The sequence below is a fragment of the Ambystoma mexicanum genome, chromosome 5q, assembly GCF_040938575.1.
Source record: "Ambystoma mexicanum isolate Mex_15411 chromosome 5q, UKY_AmexF1_1, whole genome shotgun sequence".
In the NCBI taxonomy this organism is placed as follows: Eukaryota; Metazoa; Chordata; class Amphibia; order Caudata; family Ambystomatidae; genus Ambystoma; species Ambystoma mexicanum.
Window position 1 is genome coordinate 117,739,445 of NC_090933.1, and position 21,665 is coordinate 117,761,109.

General features: G+C 45.9%; 1 protein-coding gene across 1 annotated transcript in view; it reads right to left on the reverse strand.

Annotated features, from left to right (window-relative positions):
- The window catches only part of LOC138497282 (dynein axonemal heavy chain 5-like), a 1,499,851-nt gene that overhangs the window by 604,253 nt on the left and 873,933 nt on the right, over positions 1–21,665 (reverse strand). Inside the window, exon 56 of the mRNA XM_069620634.1 lies at positions 18,517–18,671. Within this exon, the coding sequence (XP_069476735.1) occupies positions 18,517–18,671 (155 nt within the window). The remainder of the gene's footprint in view (positions 1–18,516; positions 18,672–21,665) is intronic.

A 21,665-nucleotide genomic window follows, 5' to 3' on the forward strand; every position in this document is an offset into this window, starting at 1 on the left:
CAAAGGGTTTGGAACCTTGCTTTTTGTGAGTTTTTTCTGAGAGTTCACTTTTGCATGTAAAAAAGGATTTTTCTCACTGCAAGAATCACCACTTTATATTCACATCAAACTGTTCTTAAGGAAGCACGATGGCTGTAGACTTATCTTTGCACCACTTATACAAAGGTTTTCTAAGCTTCTCAAGTCTCTCCCTGCACTATGGAGTATACCATAGTTGCTGTAGGGCTTTGATCGGCAATTGGACATATTTAGTGGAACTGCATGATTAGTGATTTCAAGAAAGTTATTGTTGTAAAGCTCAACCTGTTAAGATCACGGTCAGAGCATAAAGAATGAGAAACAGCAGTAATATGAGGAGAAAATAATTAGGATTTTAGGAGATGTTGTCAGTGGCCTAGAAGTTATATCAGTGATCCTACAACAAATATGGATAGATATAAAGTTGAGAGTCTTGTGATCAGACGAGTGAACACCTTTGACTGAGGAGATTGCCATATTAATATTTTTGTGAGGCGCCAGTCCAATTGGTGTCCTTTTAAAAGGTTTGGTTTCTGTGCTTCATAATGAAAAGTCAAGAACTTTTGTTGTTTTTTTAAAAGATATTACAGGAGTGGTATTCGGATGATCGGCCCACATGTAAAAAACACTTGGAACTAGACATTGGAAAGCAGAGGTAAAGAGGAATAGCAAAAGGTCAGTCCCATGAATAAATAAATCTTTCTTGGAATGAAGTAGTGGATGATCAATTGTGGCAAACAAGATGGTATTTATGAAAGATACATTCCCTTTACCCTGTAGTAGCATGAAGATAGTAAGGGGGAGGAGGGACTCTGATTTTGTTAATCTTTAGATGTTCTTTATGTAGTATTGCAAGGCCCCCTCCCCCTTTATCCAATCTGTCCAAGTGCATAATCAAGTTTGGCGCGTATGGAGGAATAGCAGAAGCAAGTTTCCGTTAAAAGAGGTTATCTAACTTGTTATCATCAAAAAGGATTTGGTGCTTGTATTGGCAACAAGACAACACTGAACAGCACAGGTTTGATATCCAGTCCTATGCCTAGAGACTGCAGTATGGCATAAAGTGTGATATTAAAAGGCAATCTAGCCTGGAAAGCAGCACAGCAGGCATTAATGCAAGGGCCCTTAAAAGAGTTGATGTGATTTAGAGTGAAAAATGTGAGAGAAGGAGAAATTGCCTTACGGTAATGTTCTTTCTATGGATTCTTCTCCTGCAGATTCCTCATCTGATAGATATTCCTTCCAGCTTCGCTGCTTTGGACAAAGTTTGGACAGGGGGCGTTGTGTACCTGGACCTGGCCGTCGACCATTGATCCATTTTACCTGGCGTCTAGTCGTTGGCTCTGAACGTGATGTCAGTCATCGTATAAGTACCACATCACTATGCACCAATCTCAGTTCCTCCTTATTTCCAGAGCACCACACACTGCATAGGAAAATAGAGAGCAAACGGGCTAATGACCCTTTAAAAACAAAGTCATTTTAGACCTTTGAAGGAAGAACAACTGAAAACGAACACTAGCAGTAGCTTTAGTAAACTCTCTGATTTAAGACTGTGGAAGGAAGACAAAAAACAGACAGAGGACCATCACCTAAGCAACGTGAAATAGAAAGATGGGCACCAATCAGCGACTTTCTGAGTCGGGAAGGATGGTAGGGGAAATGAGGAATCGGTGGGAGAAGAATCCACAGAAAGAACATTACGGTAAGGTATTTCTCCTTCAATGGATTGCTTTTCTCCCGCAGATTGCTCATCTGATAAGACTCCCAAAGCAGTAACGAAGGAGGGGGGCAGAAAATTATATAAAAAACCTTTGCAGCACTGCCCTGCCAAAACACGTATCAGAAGTACGTGCAACATCCAGGGTATAGTGCTTTGCAAAGGTATGCAAAGATGACCATGTAGCAGCGCAACAGATCTCCCAGACATGGAACCCCCCTCTCTGCAATGCTGTGGATGCGGAGACCCCTGTTGTGGAATGGGCCCCAATGCCTGCTGATAATTCCTTCCCAGCGGCCTGGTAACATTCATCTATGCAGAGAATTATCCATTGGGATAAAGTCTGCTTTGTTATGGGCAGGCCCTTACGGGCCAAGGAAAAAGCGACGAAGAGCTGGTCAGCGCTCCTGAAATCAGCTGTTCTGGTGATATAGTAACTCAATGCCCTCTTAGGGTCTAAACGATGTAACTGTTCCTCCTGCTTAGAAGCATGAGGAGGAGGATAGAAGACCAGAAGGTCAATGGACTGTGACAAGTGAAATTCAGATACAACCTTGGGGAGGAAGCCAGGCCTTACCCCAAGTGAAATTTTCTCCTGGAAAAAGCGCAGGAAGGTGGCTTACAGCATAAGGCCTGCAGTTCACTCAACTAGCCTAACAGATGTAATAGCCACCAATAAGGTGGTTTTCAACGAGAGAAGCATAAAGGTCAAGATGCAAAGGCTTTGAGGGAGCCACCATCAGAAATGTAAGAACCAGATTAAGATCCCAAAACGAACCTTGATCCAGGGATCTCTTGAACACAAACAAGGCTGCCAAATATCCTCTGACTGTGGTGACCCAAAGGCCTGCAGAGACCAGCACCACGCCTCAAATCTTCTCCATCTGCACGCGTACAAAGATCTTGTAGATGGTCTGCGTGCAGCCAGCAACACCTCAAGTACTTCCTCAGAGAGGTCCCAGTTATCATATGTCATCTTCTGAAGAGCCATGCATGTAGGTTGAGGGATTCCGAGGTCAGATGTAGTATCCGGCCGTCCGACTGAGTTAGGAGATGCAGATGCCAGGCATCCAGTGAGGTTGACAGATGGACAGATCCAAGAGGTCTGAGTATCACGTTCTCATGGTCCAGTCCGGGGCGATCAAGATCATGGTCGCTCGAAACCTCCTCAATCTCCGCAGAACCCATGGAATGATGGGAATCTGAAAGAAGGCATAGAGGAGAGGGAAGGTCCAATCCACCACACACACGTTCCCCAGGGCACCGTTCGCTGGAAATTCCCTCGAGCAAAACAGTTCGCATTTCCTGTTGGACTCCGTTGCGAGCAGATCCACTGCTGGGGTACCCCAGAGAGTGAAGACCTCCTCTAGGACTTCCTGGCACACTTCCCACTCATGCGAGACCGTGCTCTGCCTGCTCAGAGCATCCGGCAAGATGTTCTTTGTGCCCGCCAAATGAACTGCTGAGACCGAGATCCTGTTCTCCAGCAACCAGAATCAGAGCATCATCGCCACCTTGCCTGTTGAGATGCATTGCAAATGTGTAATCCGTCAGAAAGAGGACATGCTTTCCCTGCAGAGATGGGGCAAATGCTTTCAGGGCTAGCCTGATAGCTAGTAACTCCAGCCTGTGGATGTGCCGCCTGGTTTCCGTCATTGACCAGAGGTCGCTCACCTGCAAATCCTCACAGTGAGCGCCCCAACCCTTCAAGGACGCATCCGTAACCACTGGGGTCTGAGGTCAGAAGGGCCCCCCCGCCAATAGAGTGTTGCAGTCCGCGCACCAGGACATGTCGTTGACCACTGATGCTGACGTACTGAGCCCACTGATCCCTCAGTAACCATTGCAGGGATCCCATTTGCTACCTGGCCTCCGACACAAGAAAAATGCATGAAGCCATGAGGCCTAGAAGGCGGAGGAAGGAAGCTGCTAGTAGAGTCGCATGGTTCTGGAAAAGTTCACCATCTGTCTCAAGCTGACTACTCTCTCCTCGGGAGGGAAGGGCTTCACCACCCAGGTAACTAGGAGTGCTCCAATCAAAACTGGAGCCCTTCGACTGGTGTCATGTGGGACTTCTTTAAGAGAGAAGCAGGAAATACCGGGATTACCAGCCCGATCCTCTCTGTTCGGGAGGTACCTCTTCCACAGCATCCTTCAGCAACAGGGCTCTCAGTTCTTGCAGCTCCTGTCGACGTTGGATTGGAGGTGGGGGTGGTCTGTCCGGTGTTTCCTTTAGAAATGGCAGTCAATAACCCCATTGAAGGAGCTGTAGAGCCCAGATATTGGAAGTAACTCCCTGCCACTGGAGCAAATGATCCGTCAACAGTCCTCCAACCAGTGCACTGTGAGAGGGGAAATCAAAGTGGATTCGGAGGCTGGGTCGCCCCCGCCATTAACACTGCCTGTTGGCCTCTGGAAGTCACGCTGCCCCATCTGGAGCGCGAGAAATGCTTCTGCCCTTGCCTGGCCGGTGGGAGCAGCGCTCTCCTGCCATAAGGAGCATATCTCCTGCAGCTCGTGCTCTAGAGGTGAAGCTAAATGCAGATTTGTCCGGCTGCTCAGCTGGGCCTAAGGATTTGTCAGCAAGTTTTGATTCCTTGAATTTTTCTAAGGAATCATTAGCTTTGTGGCCAAAAAGAAGATCGCCCTCAACGGGCATGTCTGGAAGTTTTTCTTGGATGTAGGGTGAAAATCCAGAGGTTTTCAAGTAGGCCTGCCTTCTTAGTGTTATGGCCGAAGCCATAGTTTGGCCCACACAGTCGACAATGTCCAGGCCCATTTGCAGTGACTGCTTGGCCACCTCCTTCCCCATCCTCCACTAGCTGTAGGAAGCTCTCGGGAATTTCTCCTTCCTTGACACACTGAGCAGCATTTTCCATTGCTGTCCATAGACCGAAGAAGTTTTTGGCAAAACTGCTTGCCACATTTGTAGCTTTGAGGGCCATGCTTCCTGAAGTGAATGCTTTCTTTGCCAAGGAATCTACTTTTTTTGCTTCCCTGTCTGGGGGGAGAGAGGTATGAGGGGTCTCCTCTAGCCGGCCTGTACTTCCCCTAAATGGTGGATCTGATGGGAGGAATGGAAAATGGGTTTTGTCACAAACCTGCCAAAGGATCGGCAACGGGTGGGTTCAGAGGCATATTACGCTCAGTGGCAAGGCCTTCATCTAGGATGTCAGTATGGTCATAAACCTGTACAGGCATCATTGAGTGCAATCCCTGGGTGTCCAGACCACTGGCGTGTTGGAAGCCTTGAGCTAGCTGTAGACGCTTATTCTGGTCGTCAAAATAGTCGACTCTTCCTAAACCCAAGTACAATCGGGTCGACATCTCCCTGGTCATCGGCATCGTGATCTCCAAAGGTTTATGGTCATTGCATCGAAAAAGATGCATTGAAAAGACAATGCATCGTAAACTATTCATCAAAAAAAATGCATCGAAATTCTATGTTTTACATTAAAAGTACATGCTCATCGAAAATAGCAATGGACAATTTCCATGCATATGTACTTTTAAATGCAAAAGATAGCATTTCAATGTATTTATTTTCTACTTTAAAACGTTACAAGGAGCTTTCCAGTGCTGACATTTCCACACTGTCCAGCTCCATGTAAAGTTTTAATGTTTTTTTGTATATAGGGGGCTGAGGGGTGTTCACCCCGCAATCCCCACCCCCGCTTAACCTTTAATCCAACCCTAAATCTAACACAACCCCTAACCCTTGCCCTACCCCTTACCCTAACCTTAATTCTAACCCTTGCCCAAACCCTAAATCTATACATAAAAATAGCATTGAAATCATTGAATTTTATTCAAAGAAAAGGCATTTCGATGGAAATGATTTTTGATGAATAAAATTCGATGGAAGTGACAGATTCAATTGAATTCGATGAAAAGTTCAGATAGTATCGCCGCAGATAGCGGCCAAGTTATTGAAAAATTCAGACTTGTGTAGTAAATACTTTTTTGACAACCGTCGACATCAAGGTTTTGTCGTTCAACGCCAACATGGTGAATGTTGGTATCGATCAAGATCGAGACGCAGTAGCGTCGACATCTTTGGACGCACTGGGGCAATCCAGCTTCCATTGTTCTTTCGACGTCGAAAGATTTATCGGCGCTGAAATTGTCGGTACCAGGGCACTAGAGGGGCCGCTCTTGGCAATAAAGCATGCTGCGTTGGGTGTGGGTGAGCCGCCCCGACTGCAGCATGCTGTTTGAACATTACAGGCATTGAAATCCTCCCACTGTCGGCGGGTGGTGGGCCCAGCCGATGGCTTACCTTTTTCCATCTCCAACTCAGAGTCCTGACGATGGCAGTGACGCCTTTTCTTTTTTTGAAACGAAGAAGAGAGGCTCCTCGAGTGGGACTGTTTCTTCTTCCACTGGTGTTTCTCGGGGGTATGCCCCTCAGTTTTGGCCTCCGAAGACTGAGATTTTGAGGGCGGTCGACCCAAAGTGAGTTTTACAGCTCGATCGTGAAAGGATTTAGGTTGCATTTTGATGCACCACACCGTCAGTCCTGCGACCTGTGCCAAGGCACCAGAGACACAACTCGGGTACGTCGGTGAGGGACATCTTGGTGCCACAATCGGAAAAACGTTTGAAACCTGACACCCGAACAACCAACATCTCGCGTTGAGGATTTAGTGAAAAATAGGTTTTCTGATGAAAACATCAAAAGCGTCGAAGCTCTGTGTTCCCAAGCACGCTAAAAAAGGAACTGAGGTTGGGGCGTAGTAACGTGGTAATTGTACAACGCCCGACGTCACGTCCGAAGCCAACGACCAGACGCCAAGCAAGATGGATCCATGGTCGAGGACCGGGTTGAGGTCCACTACGCCCTCTGTCAAAAATGTTCTGAAGCAGCGAAACTGTAAGGAATATCTCTCAGATCAAGAATCTACGGGAGAAAATCAATCTACTGAAGCTAGTCTGACAATTTCTTGGAGTTTGAAAGTCAGAATGTGTAGACTTAGGGGAAAAGGCAGGTTTTATAAGGAAGGAAATACATTACTAATTTAGAGTAACCTCTGGAGGTAATGGAATAATAATCAGAATTAAGGCTTTATACATCAGAAGAATACAGGATATACATTGTGTGACGATTCACAAGGTGTCGTCACTTCTCCCCAAGGGCGAGTCCTTTCCCATGAGGTTAGGGAGGTGCGGCGACTACCCAATTGTCCCCCAGGGGTGGTTTAACAAGGGAGAACCTCATGGGCAGGGACTCACGCTCTGGGAACAAGTATGATCACCTGGGATAAAGCCCATTAAATGTTGTCACTCCCCAACATTCCCTATCCCTCCCCACTGTTAACTACTTCCTTGAAAGTAAACCTATGTATTACTGTAACATAGGAGATAAAAGCTAAAAGTACTAGGATGAGGAAGAGCACAGGAGACATGAAGGTCATGGGCTGTGCTAGTACTGGTGCGAGGTGGCTCAGAGGAGGTATGAGGAGTAAGTTGCTAACAAAGACAAAGGACTTTTACAATCTGCATGGGAGGAACTGGGTACAATGTTATGTTATGTTAAAGGTACTTATATAGCGCACCGTCACCAACGGAATTGGTCCCCAGGCACTCTGGCGGATCTGTAAACAGGAAGGACTGGTGGGGTTAGTCGGGAGGAGGGGAGTAGGAGAAGTGGTGTGCTGTTGGCAGCTTCAGCTCGGTATACACTGAGTGCTGGGCTTTGGTGCTAGTATCGGATCGGGCAAGACCTCGAGTGCTGTAGGTGATGTTTATGTGTTGATGCGGTTTGGTAAAGTGTGTGAGGATTGCTGGTAGAGCGATGGTTGTGTGCTTTGTGTGGTTTAAGTATGCAGAAGATTGAGGGTTGGGTTAGTGGGGTCTGTATCCTGATTCAGGTACTTCTGATTCTGTTAGAGTTGTGTCCCTGTGGGTTGGGTTGATGCTGGTTCCTCGTCGGCTGACTCGCTTTGTTGGTGCTGCGCTGACCCTGCTGTATCATAGTGATTATAGTTTGGATTGATAGGTGCGTCTGAACCTTTTCTTCGGATGTGGGATTGGGTTGGTAATATCTATTCTCTTGTTGTCTAGTGTGACACTGGCCAGTTGAGGTTTTGAATGGTTCAGGGTCGGAGTGGTGTTGATGTGGCATTCTAGTGCTCCCGTCATGGTGAGCCTCTGTATTCAGTCATTTGTTTCTTCCTGTCATGACTGTCTTTCCATTGGTTCTTTGGTTTCTGTGGGGTGAACATCCTTGGGGCTGTTTAGTTCTAGTTTTTGTGTGATGGGGCATTGTGTTTTCTGCTGTGTAGTAGGTGGACAGTGTGTAATGATGAAACATTCAGTTTCTCACCCACTGGATTGGGGCTTGTGGTGTAGTGTTTCCTTTCCCTCTCTATCTGTTGTCCTTATGTCTCTTGGGAATGGCTATATTTTAAAGTCATGGTCATCTTGATGATTCGTTCTAGTGTATTTGTCTTTGTTTTGCTATGTATACGGTCTTTGGTCGTATTGCAGCTGTCTCCCGGTTAGTCGTTTAGTACGTCGTGGGATATTTTCCTGAGGGTTTTTCCCATTGATTGCTTGGTGTGGATCCGGATCTCTCTGTACGTTCTTCCGTGTTTTAGTTGTGTGCGTGCCCCTGTGGCTAGTCTTTCTAGTTATGACGTGAAGAGCCAGGCTTGGAGTAGTTTCCTGAATAGTAGGTGGTTTCTTGTGTTATGTATGTACTTTGGAAGGTTGCTCAAGGTTTTCGAGGCTTGGTGAGAGAAGGAAGATCCTCCAAGTTTTCTTTTGTTGTAGGGTTTCGGTTCCAGGCGGATGTCAATGCTTGATCTGAGTGTTCTTGTTGGTTGATGTAGATGCAGTTTGTCTCTCAGGAACTCCGCGCCTTTGTTGTGTACCACTCTGTGCGTGATGCACATTGTTTTGAATTTTATTCGTTGTTTTGTTGGTAGCCAATGTAGTGTTTTCAGCGCTGGTGTGGTGTGTTCTCTTCGGGGTAGTTTCAGAAGCAGTCTGGCTGCCGCGTTTTGAATGCGTTGTAGTTTTCTTAAAAGTCGTTCCGGCTTGCCTAAGTATAGGCTGTTGGCGTAGTCTACTCTGTACATGACTAGGGCGATGATGGTGGTAGTTTTGTTGGCGAACGATAGGAATAGTAGGATCTTCTTTGCCGCTCACAGGAGGAAGATGCTTTTCTTGAAATGGCGTTTACTTGTGGCTCTAGCGTGGGATTGTTGTCCATCAGGACCCCCCGGTTTTTTACAATCGGCGAGGGTGCTGGTGTTGTCACGAGTTCCCTTGGCCAAGGGATGAAGTGGTTTTATCCTCCAGTTTTTGAGACGATCATTATTTCTGTTTTGCCTGGGTTGATTTTGAGGCAGTTGGAGTTCATCCAGAGGAATACATCGCTGAGGCAGTTTTCTAGCATTGAGTTTATTTACGGGTTCTCTTGTATTTTGAAGATTGTGTATCATCGGCATAGTTGTAGCAGGTGAGGCTGTGGCCTTTGATGATTCTGATAAGTAGATACAGGTAGATGTTGAATAGTAGCGGGGAGAAGGAGGATCCTTGTGTGACTCCACAGGTGGAATCTCTTGAGCTAGATTTGAAGGGTTTCATCCATACGGTTTCCATTCTGTTTGTTGGGAAAGATTTGATCCATAGTAAGGCGGTGTCTGTTATTCCCAGTCATTCTAATCTCATTATGAGGGTGTCGTGGTTAACTGTGTCGAATGCTGCTGATAGGTCTAGGAGTATCAAGGCAGTGCTGTTGTCCGAGTCTGCGTTCATTTTTAGATCATCCTATATTGAGAGTAGAGTTGATTCTGTTCCTCTCATTGGTGTGAAGCCAACTTGTGCCTGGTCTAGTAGGCCTTGCTCTTCTATGAAGTCTTGGGTCGTTTTGTAAATGTACGTTTCGAGCAGTTTGCTGTGAATGGGATGTTGGAGATGGGTCTGTAGTTCGAGAGGTCCTCTATGTTTCTTGCTGCGTCTTTGAGTAGTGGCCTGATGTATGCCGTTTTGAAGTCTTGTGGCACTTTCCCAGTTGTGATTGAAAGGTTGAGGATGTTCCTGTGATATTCCAGGGGCGTTCCTGGTTTAAGAATCAATTTGTATATATCTGGTGGGCAAGGGTCTTTGGGAGACCCTGAGTTATTGCTTTCATTCACCAGTTTGATGAATGTCTCCACTGATATTTCTGGAAAGCCTCGTAGTTTGTTTGGGTGTACCTCCTGGGTGTAGGTGGGGATCATGGTCAGATCAGGCAGTCTGCTTTGTATGGTTTGTTGGATGCTGGTGATTTTGTTTTTGAAGTGGTCTGCAAGGTCCTTGCATAGTTTTGTGGACGGAGTTGGTGTGTTGTTACATCCCAGAGGGTTTTTGGTTTCGTTTATGATTTTGAAGAGTTCTTTTTGGGTGTTTGGTGCTTCGAAGATTCGGTTGTCGTAGGGTTTCCGCTTTGCTTTTTGAATTTCCTTTTTGCATGCGCAGTTGTGTTGTAGGAATTTCAGTTTGTTTGCATCGTCCTTTTGTTTTCTCCAATCAAGTTCTAGTCTTCGGTGTTTCCTTTTCATGGTGCTAAGTAGTGGGGTGAACCATTTTACCATTGCCAGTTTATGAGAAGGAGTGAAGGGTTTTTCTTCGGCGATGTTGTGTATAGTAGTTATAATCCAGGAATGCAGCAGGGCTACTTTTTTGTCCAGGTCATCTTCTTCCATGAATGTTCGATGTGGTTTGCTAAGTTCCAGGAGTTCAATTAAGTTGGATTTTTTGATGGTTCTCCAATTTCTTTTGATGGTGTTCGGTGTTTTGTCCAGTTGACTGTTTGTTGGGGTGGTAATTTTGATTACAAAGAATGAAATTTTCGCTCCAGGGTATTTGAATTGGGGGTGAGTGGTGAGGAGTAGTTTGTTCATGAAGATTGCGTCAAGTGTATGCCCTGCTGAGTGGGTTGCTCCTTTGACTAGTTGTTGCAGATTTGTTGCTGCTAGTTGGCTGGTTAGCGAGTTTTGTATGGTTGTGGTTTCTTCTTCAAACCAGATGTTGAAATCTTTGAGGACCATCAGGTGATTGTGTTTGATGGCTAGGACGGCGATTGCTTCTGTGAAGGTGCCTACGAAGGTTGCATGTAGGTTGGTGGTCTATATATTATTATGAATTTCAGGTTTGTTTGTTTGTTTTGGGGCTTACTGTTAGACGTATGATTAGGGATTCACATTTAACGATGTTTACTGAGTCTTCCAATTTGATATCCAGGTGTTCCTTGTGAATGATTGCCAGTCCCCCGACCCCTCTTTTGGTTTTTCTATTTGCTTGGACGCATTTGAAGTATTCAGGCAGGCAGTTGTTGTGGGTGATCTTGTAGTTGTCGTCGAGCCATGTTTCTGTTACAAACAGGATGTTGATCCCTCCATCGCAAAGCACATCATATATTTCGGTGGCATGTTTGGACATTGCCCTGGCATTGATGAGGTTGCAGTGGATTGTTTTGGTGTGGTTTTGCTTGTTAGTTGTTCCTTGTTTTGGTTTGTAGTTGTTTGGTTGTGGTGCATCCTTGTTGGCGTTGATTGGGGGTGGATGAGGATCAGCAAAGGCTGCGTCTTCATTGTAGGGTGGCGGATGAGGATCAGCAAAGGCTGCATCTTCACTAACGCAGTCTGCTAGATTGAAGGCTTGGCTGTTCAATAGCGGTGCTTCTCTATTTATGCCAGTTAGGTGAAGGTCTGTGAAGGTTTCTTCTTTGTTGAATTGGTCAGTTAGGTTGATGTTTGGGTTGTTGGATGTTAGATCTTCGTCATCGTTTTGTACGGTGGGGCGTGGGTGTTGAGGGTGTCCTTCTGATCTTGTGATGTGTGGGGTGATGGGATCAGAGCTTATCCACACTCTTCTTGGGTGCTACTGTCTTTTTACTGGTTGTCTCGGGCTGTTCTGTGTGTGTCTTGATGTCTCTGTGTCGTTGAGGTATCTTGGTTCAGTTGTTGCAAGGTAAGGTGTGAGATATAAGGATTTTTCAGTTTGGGAGATTGTTCTGGTCGTTTCGGTTTTTGGTGTTGTGTTGTGTTTCCTCTATTTTCGGTTGTTGCTTTGGTGGTAGGTTGGATGTGTGCGTCTGTGCAGCCTTGTATTGTGCCCTTTCTCGGAGTCCCTTCATGGTCCGGGGCATTTTGGTGCTCTGTGCGGGGGTGCCGGTTGAGTGGTTGGCTGCGGTGTCTTGTGATTGCAGTACTGGAGTTTCTTGTTGTGTTGGTAGGCTTGGGTGCTTTTTTGTGCTGTCTGTTCTTCAGGTGGGTTGGTTTGTGTATCCTTGGAGCGTTGTCCTGGGGGCGGGGGGGTCGTGTGCTGGGCGTACAGTTGTCGGGAGTGTAGTAAAAAGTTCAGTGGCTGTCCATGTAGGTCTCTCGGAAAGTTGAGGGCGGTTGAAACCATACTATCACGGTCTGGTCCTCATTAGGAGTATGTTAAGGTGGTTACGGCTAAGTTTGTGCTTGAGACTAACTCTCACTATGTTCTAGAGTCCCGTATGGTAGGGGGGGGGGGATGCAGGAGTATTGTGTCCAAGTATCTAAGGAGTATTGTAATCCTTACAATGCAAGTTTTTGGGAGCAGAACCCCTGCTAGATTTGAGGGACCTGCATAGTGGTGGAGAGGCCTATCAATGCAATCTGAATATCATACAATGCAATTTGGGCATAGGACCCCTGCTAAATTTGGGAGGCCTGTATAGTGGGAGAGAGACTCATCAATGCAATCTGAATATCATACAATGCAATTTGGGTACATAAACCATTCTAAATTTGAGAGACCTGTATAGTGGGAGAGATGCCTATCAATGCAATCTGAATATCATAAAATGCAATTTGGGAACAGAGCCCCTGCTAGGTTTGAGAGACCTGTATAGTGGGAGAGGGGCCTACCAATGCAATCTGAATGATATTATACTATAGAAACTATGCAGGTCTCTCAAACTTAGCAGGGGTTCTGCTCCCAGATTGCATTGTATATCATACAGTGCCATTTGGGAACACAATCCCTGCTAAATTTGAGAGGCCTGTATGGGAGAGGCCCATCAATGCAATCTGAATATCAAACAGTGAAATTTGGGAACAGAACCCCTGCTAAATTTGAGAGACATGTATTGTGGGGGACAGATCCACAGCCAGCAGGTCAGATGAGTACCATATTTCTTGAGGGTGTGGGAGCGAGAGAGGCAATGGGAAATAGTCACACTGTTTTATATTGGTTTGTTAAGTGGCTAGGGTAGAGTGGTTGCTCTACTCCTAACCCAGGTCACTCCTACCTTACTGGTCCTTGTAGTTGATGGTTGATGGCTGGCTACTGGCTTCCCCTGAGGACACCTGCTGAGACTTCTTGGAGCTGCCTCTGTTGGAGCCGCCCTTTGCGTAGGGGCCCTTAGCCGCAGGGCTTCCGGGGAGAGGGCTGCCCTGGAGTGGATAGTGATGAGCTTGGGGTAGCCAATCACAGGGGTGGGAGGGACTGGGAGGCGGAAGCCACGGACTGGGAGGCGGAAGGGGGGGCGGGAGAAGCAGGAAGAAGGTGCCAGAGGCAGAGGGGGCACACAGGGCCTCGAGGGCCTTTAGCTTGCAATTATTTGAAAAAATGGGGTCGCTCTGGGAGTCCCTCTCTCCTGATGCGCTCCGGTGTAACAATGCTCAAAATGGGGGCTTAGAGAGGGCCCGGGGGCGCAACACTCACCGGGCTCTGCCGATGGGGAATGCAGGCAGCATGTGCAGTCTGGACCAATAGGCCCAGCTGCTCCTTTGAAGTGCACCAAACAGGCACAGGGGGACGGATGGGCGGGAGGGGAGGAGGAGAACGAGGATGTGGAGTGGGTTACGGGGATTAATGGGAGCTCACACGGGCCTGTGGGGCCTCAAAGCAGGTCACCAATACTCACAATGTATAAAAAAGGAACAAAGGACTATCAAATGTGTCAAGCACAGCCGTGTAAAACCCCACCGGTTTTGGCAGTAGAGGTGGAGGCGGACCAGCACTAGATATCCAGGTGCTGCTGCAGTACTGGAGGGAAGAGGATGCCAGTGAAGTGCTGTGAGAGTCTTCCATGGGGTCTGCAGGAACTAACCTGGGCTGAATGACTGAGCAGGATAGCAGAGCACGGAACAAACGGGATAAGTACAGCACAGCCAAATGAGCAATGGCAGTGAACCAGCGGAATTAGAGAGAAGACTGGTGGTCCCTCAAGTCCCGGTGATGTATTACGATCCCACACAAGGTAACAGGAGGTACAAGAGACCCAGAGACCTGCTACTTAGTATTGGCTTGCAGTTCCCTGACCCTTCTCCTTTTTATACCGAGAGCAGTAGAGGAAATCTTCCTCGTCACAGTGGGAAATAGAAAACCACTGACCACCACAGAAGGGTCTGGGACCTGAAAACGGACATGAAGAGCATTAGAGGAAATCCTCCTTGTCATAGCGGGAAAGAGACCTAATGACCATCAGAGAGGAGTCTGGGACCCAAAAAAAGGGGAACTGAGCATACAAGGAGAACTTCCTTGTCACAGTGATGACATTGAATCCAGTGATCAACAGAGAAGGATTTGAGAGTTTGCTAACAACCAACCAGTGTGACAAAGTGTACATAAAGCTGTAAATTGTGAGAAAGAACTGTGCCAAGCAAGACCAGGAGGAGGGAGTCATTCTCCTGTTCCCGAACCAGGAGTTGTGCTAAAGAAGCCCAGGTAAGGGAGTCATTCTAGATGGACTTGTGAACTGTGACAAGTAATATCACGAGAAGGGAGGTACTCTTCTGGTCCTGTACTGAGAGTTGTGCTGGAGACACCAGGGGAAGGGAGTCATTACTCAGGTTTTATTGGAAAGTGTATAGATCTACACCAGGAGAAGGGAGTAATTCTCCTGAATATGAAATACCAAAGGCTGGAAGGAGGTAATTCCTCCTGGCATTTTTGTTGCAAGGGAACATTCTTTTGGATGCTATACGAGCAGCAGGAAAAAGGAGTCATTCTCCTGAAGAAGGAACTTTCTATTAGCTTACCCTTTAATTGTAGTGTGAGGGATAGAAGTAGGTTAAAGGACGGTGGAGAATAATTTGACAGACATTATGACAGACTCTTTAGTATTGGTTTTGAGGATAGATGGGGATGGTGAGGACCTTTCTTTTATACACAAATACAAGTATACAACCAAAAACCATGACACCTTTGTGTCAGCTTCCTTCTACAAGATTAGTTGGTAAACGATGGAACCATCGAGTTCCAACAATGTTCCAACATTAACTTACCACCAAAAATGTCAGGAATAATCGATTAGAGGGGTGACATAAAAAAGGAAGGCTAGGATGGCCTTGCTTCCTCGCTGTAAAATCTGATCAGGTCATTCAGGCCCTGGAGACATGGAGTGATAATGTAAATGACAGAATAACCATACGGATGCTGGGAATTGTAGCTCCAGCTTAAATTATTGGTAGGGGAGACAAAAACTAATCATGTGCCATGCTGAATGATGTACATAATTGTCAGAAGATCAGCTTGCAAAAAGGAAATCCCAGAGTAAATGTTAACGGTGTAAAACACATTTAAATACCCTGTGGTCTAGAGACCAACGTTCACAAAGCGGGGTTACATAAAAATACTAATGTTGAATGCAACAATCAAGTGTTAAATTAAATATAATCGAATATGATCATCAATATCCAATAATAAACAGAAACTACATCTTCTGATTCCAATGTGGTCGGAGGAATTTCCATGGCGGGTGGATTGATTGCTTTCTGTTACTGAAGGTTTGTATGCAACGTTTTTCTCCTGTGACCCAGTATATACATTTCTCAACCCTTGCAATCTGACAAAATCCCCTTCCTACACCCGAGAGTAGAGAAAAGGGTTGTCCCAACGGGTGGCGGCTTGAGGGATTGGGTGCCACCACCCGTTGGATGATTTTGGGCCCCAGACCTCCCCACCATTCCCTAGTACTAAGGCAGGGGAGTGTCACATAGTCTTTACTGACTCAGCACTTTAAGAAAGACCATATGAGTTATTCAAGTCTGAGCCCCAGTAGTTTGGTGGACAATGCTGCGTGCATATGGCAACTTGCAGGGAGCAAAATGTATGAAAGACTTACTGTAGCCGATAGGCACAGTAAAACAGAAGTGTTCAGCATAACATACCCGCTGGAGAGTGGAGAAAGGAAAAGTCTGTGCGAGGGCGGTCTATTTGTTGGCGTCCTGTGCTTATGCATCGAAACAAAGAAGGTGGACGGGCCATAAACAGGCTTGGTCCACATTGTAATCAGTTATTTGGGATTTTCAAACCCTACAGCTTCAACGCCTACGCCACACCAATCAAGAGACATGGGTGTACCCACTCCCAAAAAGAATGGCCACACAGGAGGGACTGGGCCCCTCAAAAGATATGGGCCGTGGTGTTGTGGAAGGAGTTGGCAAGCAACGGACGGGGGAGGCTGGAGGCCAACAAAGGTGCAAAGCAGATCGATAAGGTGGAGAGGAGGAGAAGGGAAGGCGAGGGGGCACAGGAAAAGGGATGAGAGCAAACTGAGAAAAGGAGAGAAAAGGGAGCTGGGGAGGATAGATGTGACAGAGAAGAGGGAGGGAGGAGATTGGGAAAGGATGAGAAGAGGGGGAGAGCAAAGAGCATCACAGTAGGGGAGGAAGAAGGAGACCATTAGTCTGGGAAAGAAAACATCAAGAAGGAGATAGAGAAGACGGAGGTAGGGCAAGGTGGTCGGTGGAGAAATTGGGAAGAGCGCCCAGGAGGGAGGAAGGAGACCCAAGGAGGAGGTTTAGAAGGAGACATCGGGAGAATTCCAAATTAGTTACTAGAGAGAAGGAGTTTGAAAGGTCACTGTGGGATGAGGTAAAGGTAAAACTCGAGTGAGGGAGAAAGCTGGAAGTAAATACATGTAGGGGACTGAAGGAAATGCTAGAGAGATTAGAAAGGAGTTTGGAAAGGGATACGAAGAGGACGTTGAAAGCAGTGTTCAGGAGGCAGTAAGAGGAAAGACTAGGAAGGGTGGTGGTACAAGCATGTGGTAAAGTAGCAAGGAGGTTCATAAGAAGAAACAGGAAGGTGAGGAGAGGCAGGAGATTCAGGAGAGGTCATATTAGGAACAAGACAGTTGAAACCCCTTGAAGAGCAAGGGGGATGTGCAACCGGATCTGTCATGATGTGGTGCAAAGTAAAATAAGGGTGGTGTACATTTTCAGAGATGGAATAGTGGCGGTCTTCAATCTCAGATTCGGTTCTAGATCAAAAGATACCAAGTAGCAAAACCGATTTATGTGTGAATTTGCTGAAGGGGTAAAAATGAAGGCTATCTCCAACAGTACGACATAACCGAGCACAGTGTTCTCCTATCCTTTGGTCTAAGACACGAAAAGCTGTCAAAGCAAGCTAATATATTAGCAAGCACCCCCCCGCCCCCTCCCATCTGAGCCCTAGCCGCCTGCTTGAATGTGGATACCAATAACTTGTGAATTAGTATAGTCGAAGACTCTGCAATGTCATGTTTTCAGTAATACAGAGGTGTTTCGACCTTGCATGAAAACCCATGGTTGACACAATGGCCAAGGTTGAAAAATATTAGTGAAAAAAGTCAAAACCTGAAACCAACCCCCTTTGCAGATTTGTATAGAAAAAAAGTTGAAACATACTAAGCGTTCCAATTCCTGTACGAAATGCACAGAATATTACCTACAACTGAATGAACCCACCTTTCAATTATACTGTCACGATAAGTCCCGTTTTCTGGGGAGCTGGGGCAGTAACGGCCGGTAGGTTGAGCTGGGCCTCAGCTCAGGCTTCAGGTTGTTAATGCCTAGCTCGCCCCAGAACACGGGGCTTAGTGCTATTAACACCCAGTTCCTTGTGCCTTGTGCTACAATTGTTTCCTTTGATGAATGGACAGGTGCAATGGTGCGCCCATCCAGGAAAGTAAAGGTCAGACATTTTAAAGATGGACACCATGGTTATACAAGAGGGGCTCCTGAAATGATTTTCCTGCAATTTCATGAATGGAATTAAAAAGAACTATGGCAAGTAAGCAATAAGCAGAAGATGGGGTGGATATGTGCTATGCAAGTTGTTGGGGAGGAATACTTTTGCGTCTATCCACGTTGCACCCAGTAACGACTTTTATTTTGAATATACAAACAGCGGAAAGCAAAGTGCGATCGAAGAATAAAAGTTTGAATCGGTGGTTCCATTTACCAACCCACAAATTAAAGTGTGCTTGCCTTGCACAGTTGCTAAAAATAGCAGTGTCTTGGAAACATTTTGTTCCAGCTCCGGCCAGGGCATGCGAACAGAAAAGCCAACCTAAGAGCCTATCATAATTTACATTCTAAAAATACTACACATCCTACATCAAGTATTGCAGCACAGTTTGAAAAGGAAGTAGATGTTTCAAATATTACACAGTCATAATATGTAGCAACGTTCAAGCAATCACTGACAACAGATCAAAAATGAGGTTGTGCATAACTGTACGCGTGTGTGTATTTGCCGTGCAGACATGTGGGCGCATGCGTGGAATGGTAGGGGAAAGCTGGGTGTCAACTGGGGCATGAAAAGAATTTCAGCTGCTTTGTAGAATACATTGAGTAATACAAGTATTTTGATAGAGCATGCCTGTGATGTGTGCAAATGTATTTGTCCTAAACATAGTAAACTCCAGGAACATACTTGATTATCTGAAGCATCTCCAAAAGTAGCTTCCACAGGAAATCGTGTGCGTGTGTCCATGCGTGCGAGTGTGTGCGTGTTAGTGTAACGTAGTTAGTAATCATTACCTTGTTAGAGTAATCTGAAAGCTCTGATATCCGGCAACGAAAGAGGCCAATCTGGTAAGACTCTGCTTGCCAGATCCACCAACACCAACCAAAAGAGCATTTCCCTGGGGAGTGCGGATAATTCGGGAGATCTTTACCAGGTGGATCATTGCATCCTAAAAGGTGAAAAGGGATAGCGTTAATAGCCCACAATGGACCAATAGTTTGTCACTTCAGAAATTTGCATAATATGTATAGTAAATGATCCAAATTTAATGGCCTTTGAGGTTTTTGAAATATTAATTGGATTACAGTACAATTTCGTGATCATAGCGCTGTCCTCGGATACTAAACTCCACTTCTGAAAGGTCGTGGAGCGCTTTTTTAGGATCTCAGAGGACATCCTCTGCAAAAAAGATGCTAATCTTATAAGACCGTTACCAGACCGGCTTGCTTTGTGGATCCCAACGTGTGCACATCAAGAGGTGACACATTGGGCCTCATTACAACCCAGGCGGTAAGTTCCCTACTTTACCACCATGGTGTAAACTCTGTTTACACCATGGTGGATGGCAGATTTATCGCCCCATTCAGAGGTGAGTGGGACGGTAAATCCCCATTTCCCATTTACCCTTCCCCATTCCCATTTTTGCCCCATAGGGCATAATGGGAGTGGGGAAGGCGCTAATTACGGCACCGTAAATTACGGTGCCATAATTAGCACCAAGGCGGGTTAGCGCCTTGCATTTTAACGCCTGCTAAAGGCAGGCGTTAAAATGGTAATCAGGCATTAAGGGTTAACGGCGCCAACGGCGCCGCTAAACCCTTAACGCCTGGGTTGTAATGAGGCCTATTGACATCTACCGTCCCAGATCATTAAAAACCAACACTTCCACCGTGTACATATTTGCCCTAAAAGTACTTTAATAAGGTGGTGCATAGCTGAGGCAGATAAGCTCTTGCCTCCCACATTTGTGCTCAGCCTGAAGGGCACAGACTTGAATCCCAGCAGCACCCATTCAGCACTTCATCCTTGGAACTTTGAGTTTATTGGTTATGCTGTGCCACAAGAAAAGGACTAGAGTGTTTTCAGTAATTTCTACATGTACTCCAACCCCTTTAATTTCATACCTCTATGCTCCCCTGGGTTTAGAGATGTCTAAACACAGGGAAGAGGCCCAATCACTGCTCTAGTACCTACTATGATGATCTGTAAAAAAAAAATCTGTGTCTTTTGATCACTATCAAACCATCCCTATGTTAAAAGATAGACAATATCGAACCGAGACTGCGCTTATTGACCTTAAGACACAAATTGAGGACCTCAAAGATAATGGCAAATACTTCTTCTCGATCTATCAGCGGAATTTGACTTGGTCAATCACCAAATCCTTTGTCAACACCTCAAAACTGCTGCTCATTTCTCTGACAAAACCACTACCTGGATTAGATCGTTCTTGAACAATAGGTCCATGAGGGTCTTCTCCCCCTCTGCCTCTGCCGATCCATCACCAGTTCTATGTGGGGTCACCGAAGGATCTTGTGTTTCTCTCACACTCTATAATGTGTTCACCAAACCCCTATTTGACATACTTGACTATCTGGGTGTCACATACACCAACTATGCGGACGACACCCAGATACTTATTCCTATTACGGAGGACCACATTATAGACACCAAGGCTTTGAATGAGGTCTATCAAGTGATACAGGCGTGGATGGCCCAACACTAGCTCTGTCTCAATGATGAAAAGACAGAGCTCCTCATCCTCGGCTCACAGAACCGGATCAACAAATTGGACCCAGCCTTCAAAGCCTTCAACATCGATGGTAATACCATCCAGTTCTCTAATAATACTAAAACCCTTGCAATCTACCTCGATTCTACACTTTCACTCAACAAATAAACGCTGTTCTTGTAGCCTCTGCATACACATGCAAACTGATCTCAGCTTGCCGCCCTTTCCGGACCACGCCTAACTGCATTACTCTCGCCAGAACACTGGTTATGTCTAAATTAGATTACTGCAATGCACTGTATCTAGGGACTAGCCAATGCAACCTAAACAAACTCCAGGTTACTCAAAACAATGTCATTAGGGCTGCCACACACACATCTCTGACACTAGACAAAGCCTTCATTGGTTATCAGTCACCCAAAGAATATCACTTAAAATGCTCGCCCTCACACATAAATGTGTGAACAATCACACCCCCACTTACTTGGTAAATCGATTTGTTCAGCACACTTCTACTCGCGCACTGAAATCTGCCCAAGCGCATAGTCTCAACGTACCCAGATACAAACTTCAAAAAAGCGGGCGGGGTGAGTTTCCCTGTCCTCGATGCTAAATTATGGAACTCCTTGCCCAACCCCACTAGGAATGAGCCATCTTTCCACTCCTTTAAGCACCAAGCCAAGACATGGCTGGTGTCCCAAGATGTCTAAAGCCGTCTTGCTGTATATTACCTTGTATTTATACAATAGCTCTCTTACTATGGTACTTTTCAGTCGACATTAATTTCTAGCTGCCTCCCTGCCGTATAGCCCTTTTCGTTTTTACTTACTGTTTACTGGACTGTGTACTTTTTCACTCATGCTTATTGTAAATATGTGTCATTGCACTTTGTAGCGCGTATGTAACTGCAACATAAGATATGCGCTCATGCTCTTTGTAAATATCTGTAAATGTACTCTGTTGTTCATATGCAACTGTAACATAAGTTATGCGCGCAGATGCCTTTGGACCAGGTGCGCTCTACAAATAAACAAATACAAATTACTGTCAACCTGCAACAAAGTTCAGCATGTCTTTTTTTAAATTAATAACAAATTATTTACTGCTTGGAAATGTTCTTTCTGATCGATGTTCCTGCCATGAATTCCTCAGTTCTGTTTGAGGGAATTCCCAGCAAGTGGTGCACTGAGGGATACTTTTCTGGTGGACTGTGTCTTCGACGACCACTATGCCCCCCCACCACTATTCCCGTCATCCCGTGGGTTCTCAGGAGGTTGAGAAGTTTTCAAACAACCATGATCTTGATCGCCGCGGATTTGGCGAGGAGAACTTGGTACCTGGAAAATCTGGACTTGGCCATCTGTCCACCTATCCGGTGTCTAGACCTCCTATCCCAGTCAGAAGGTCGGGTGCTCCACCCGAACCCGGATT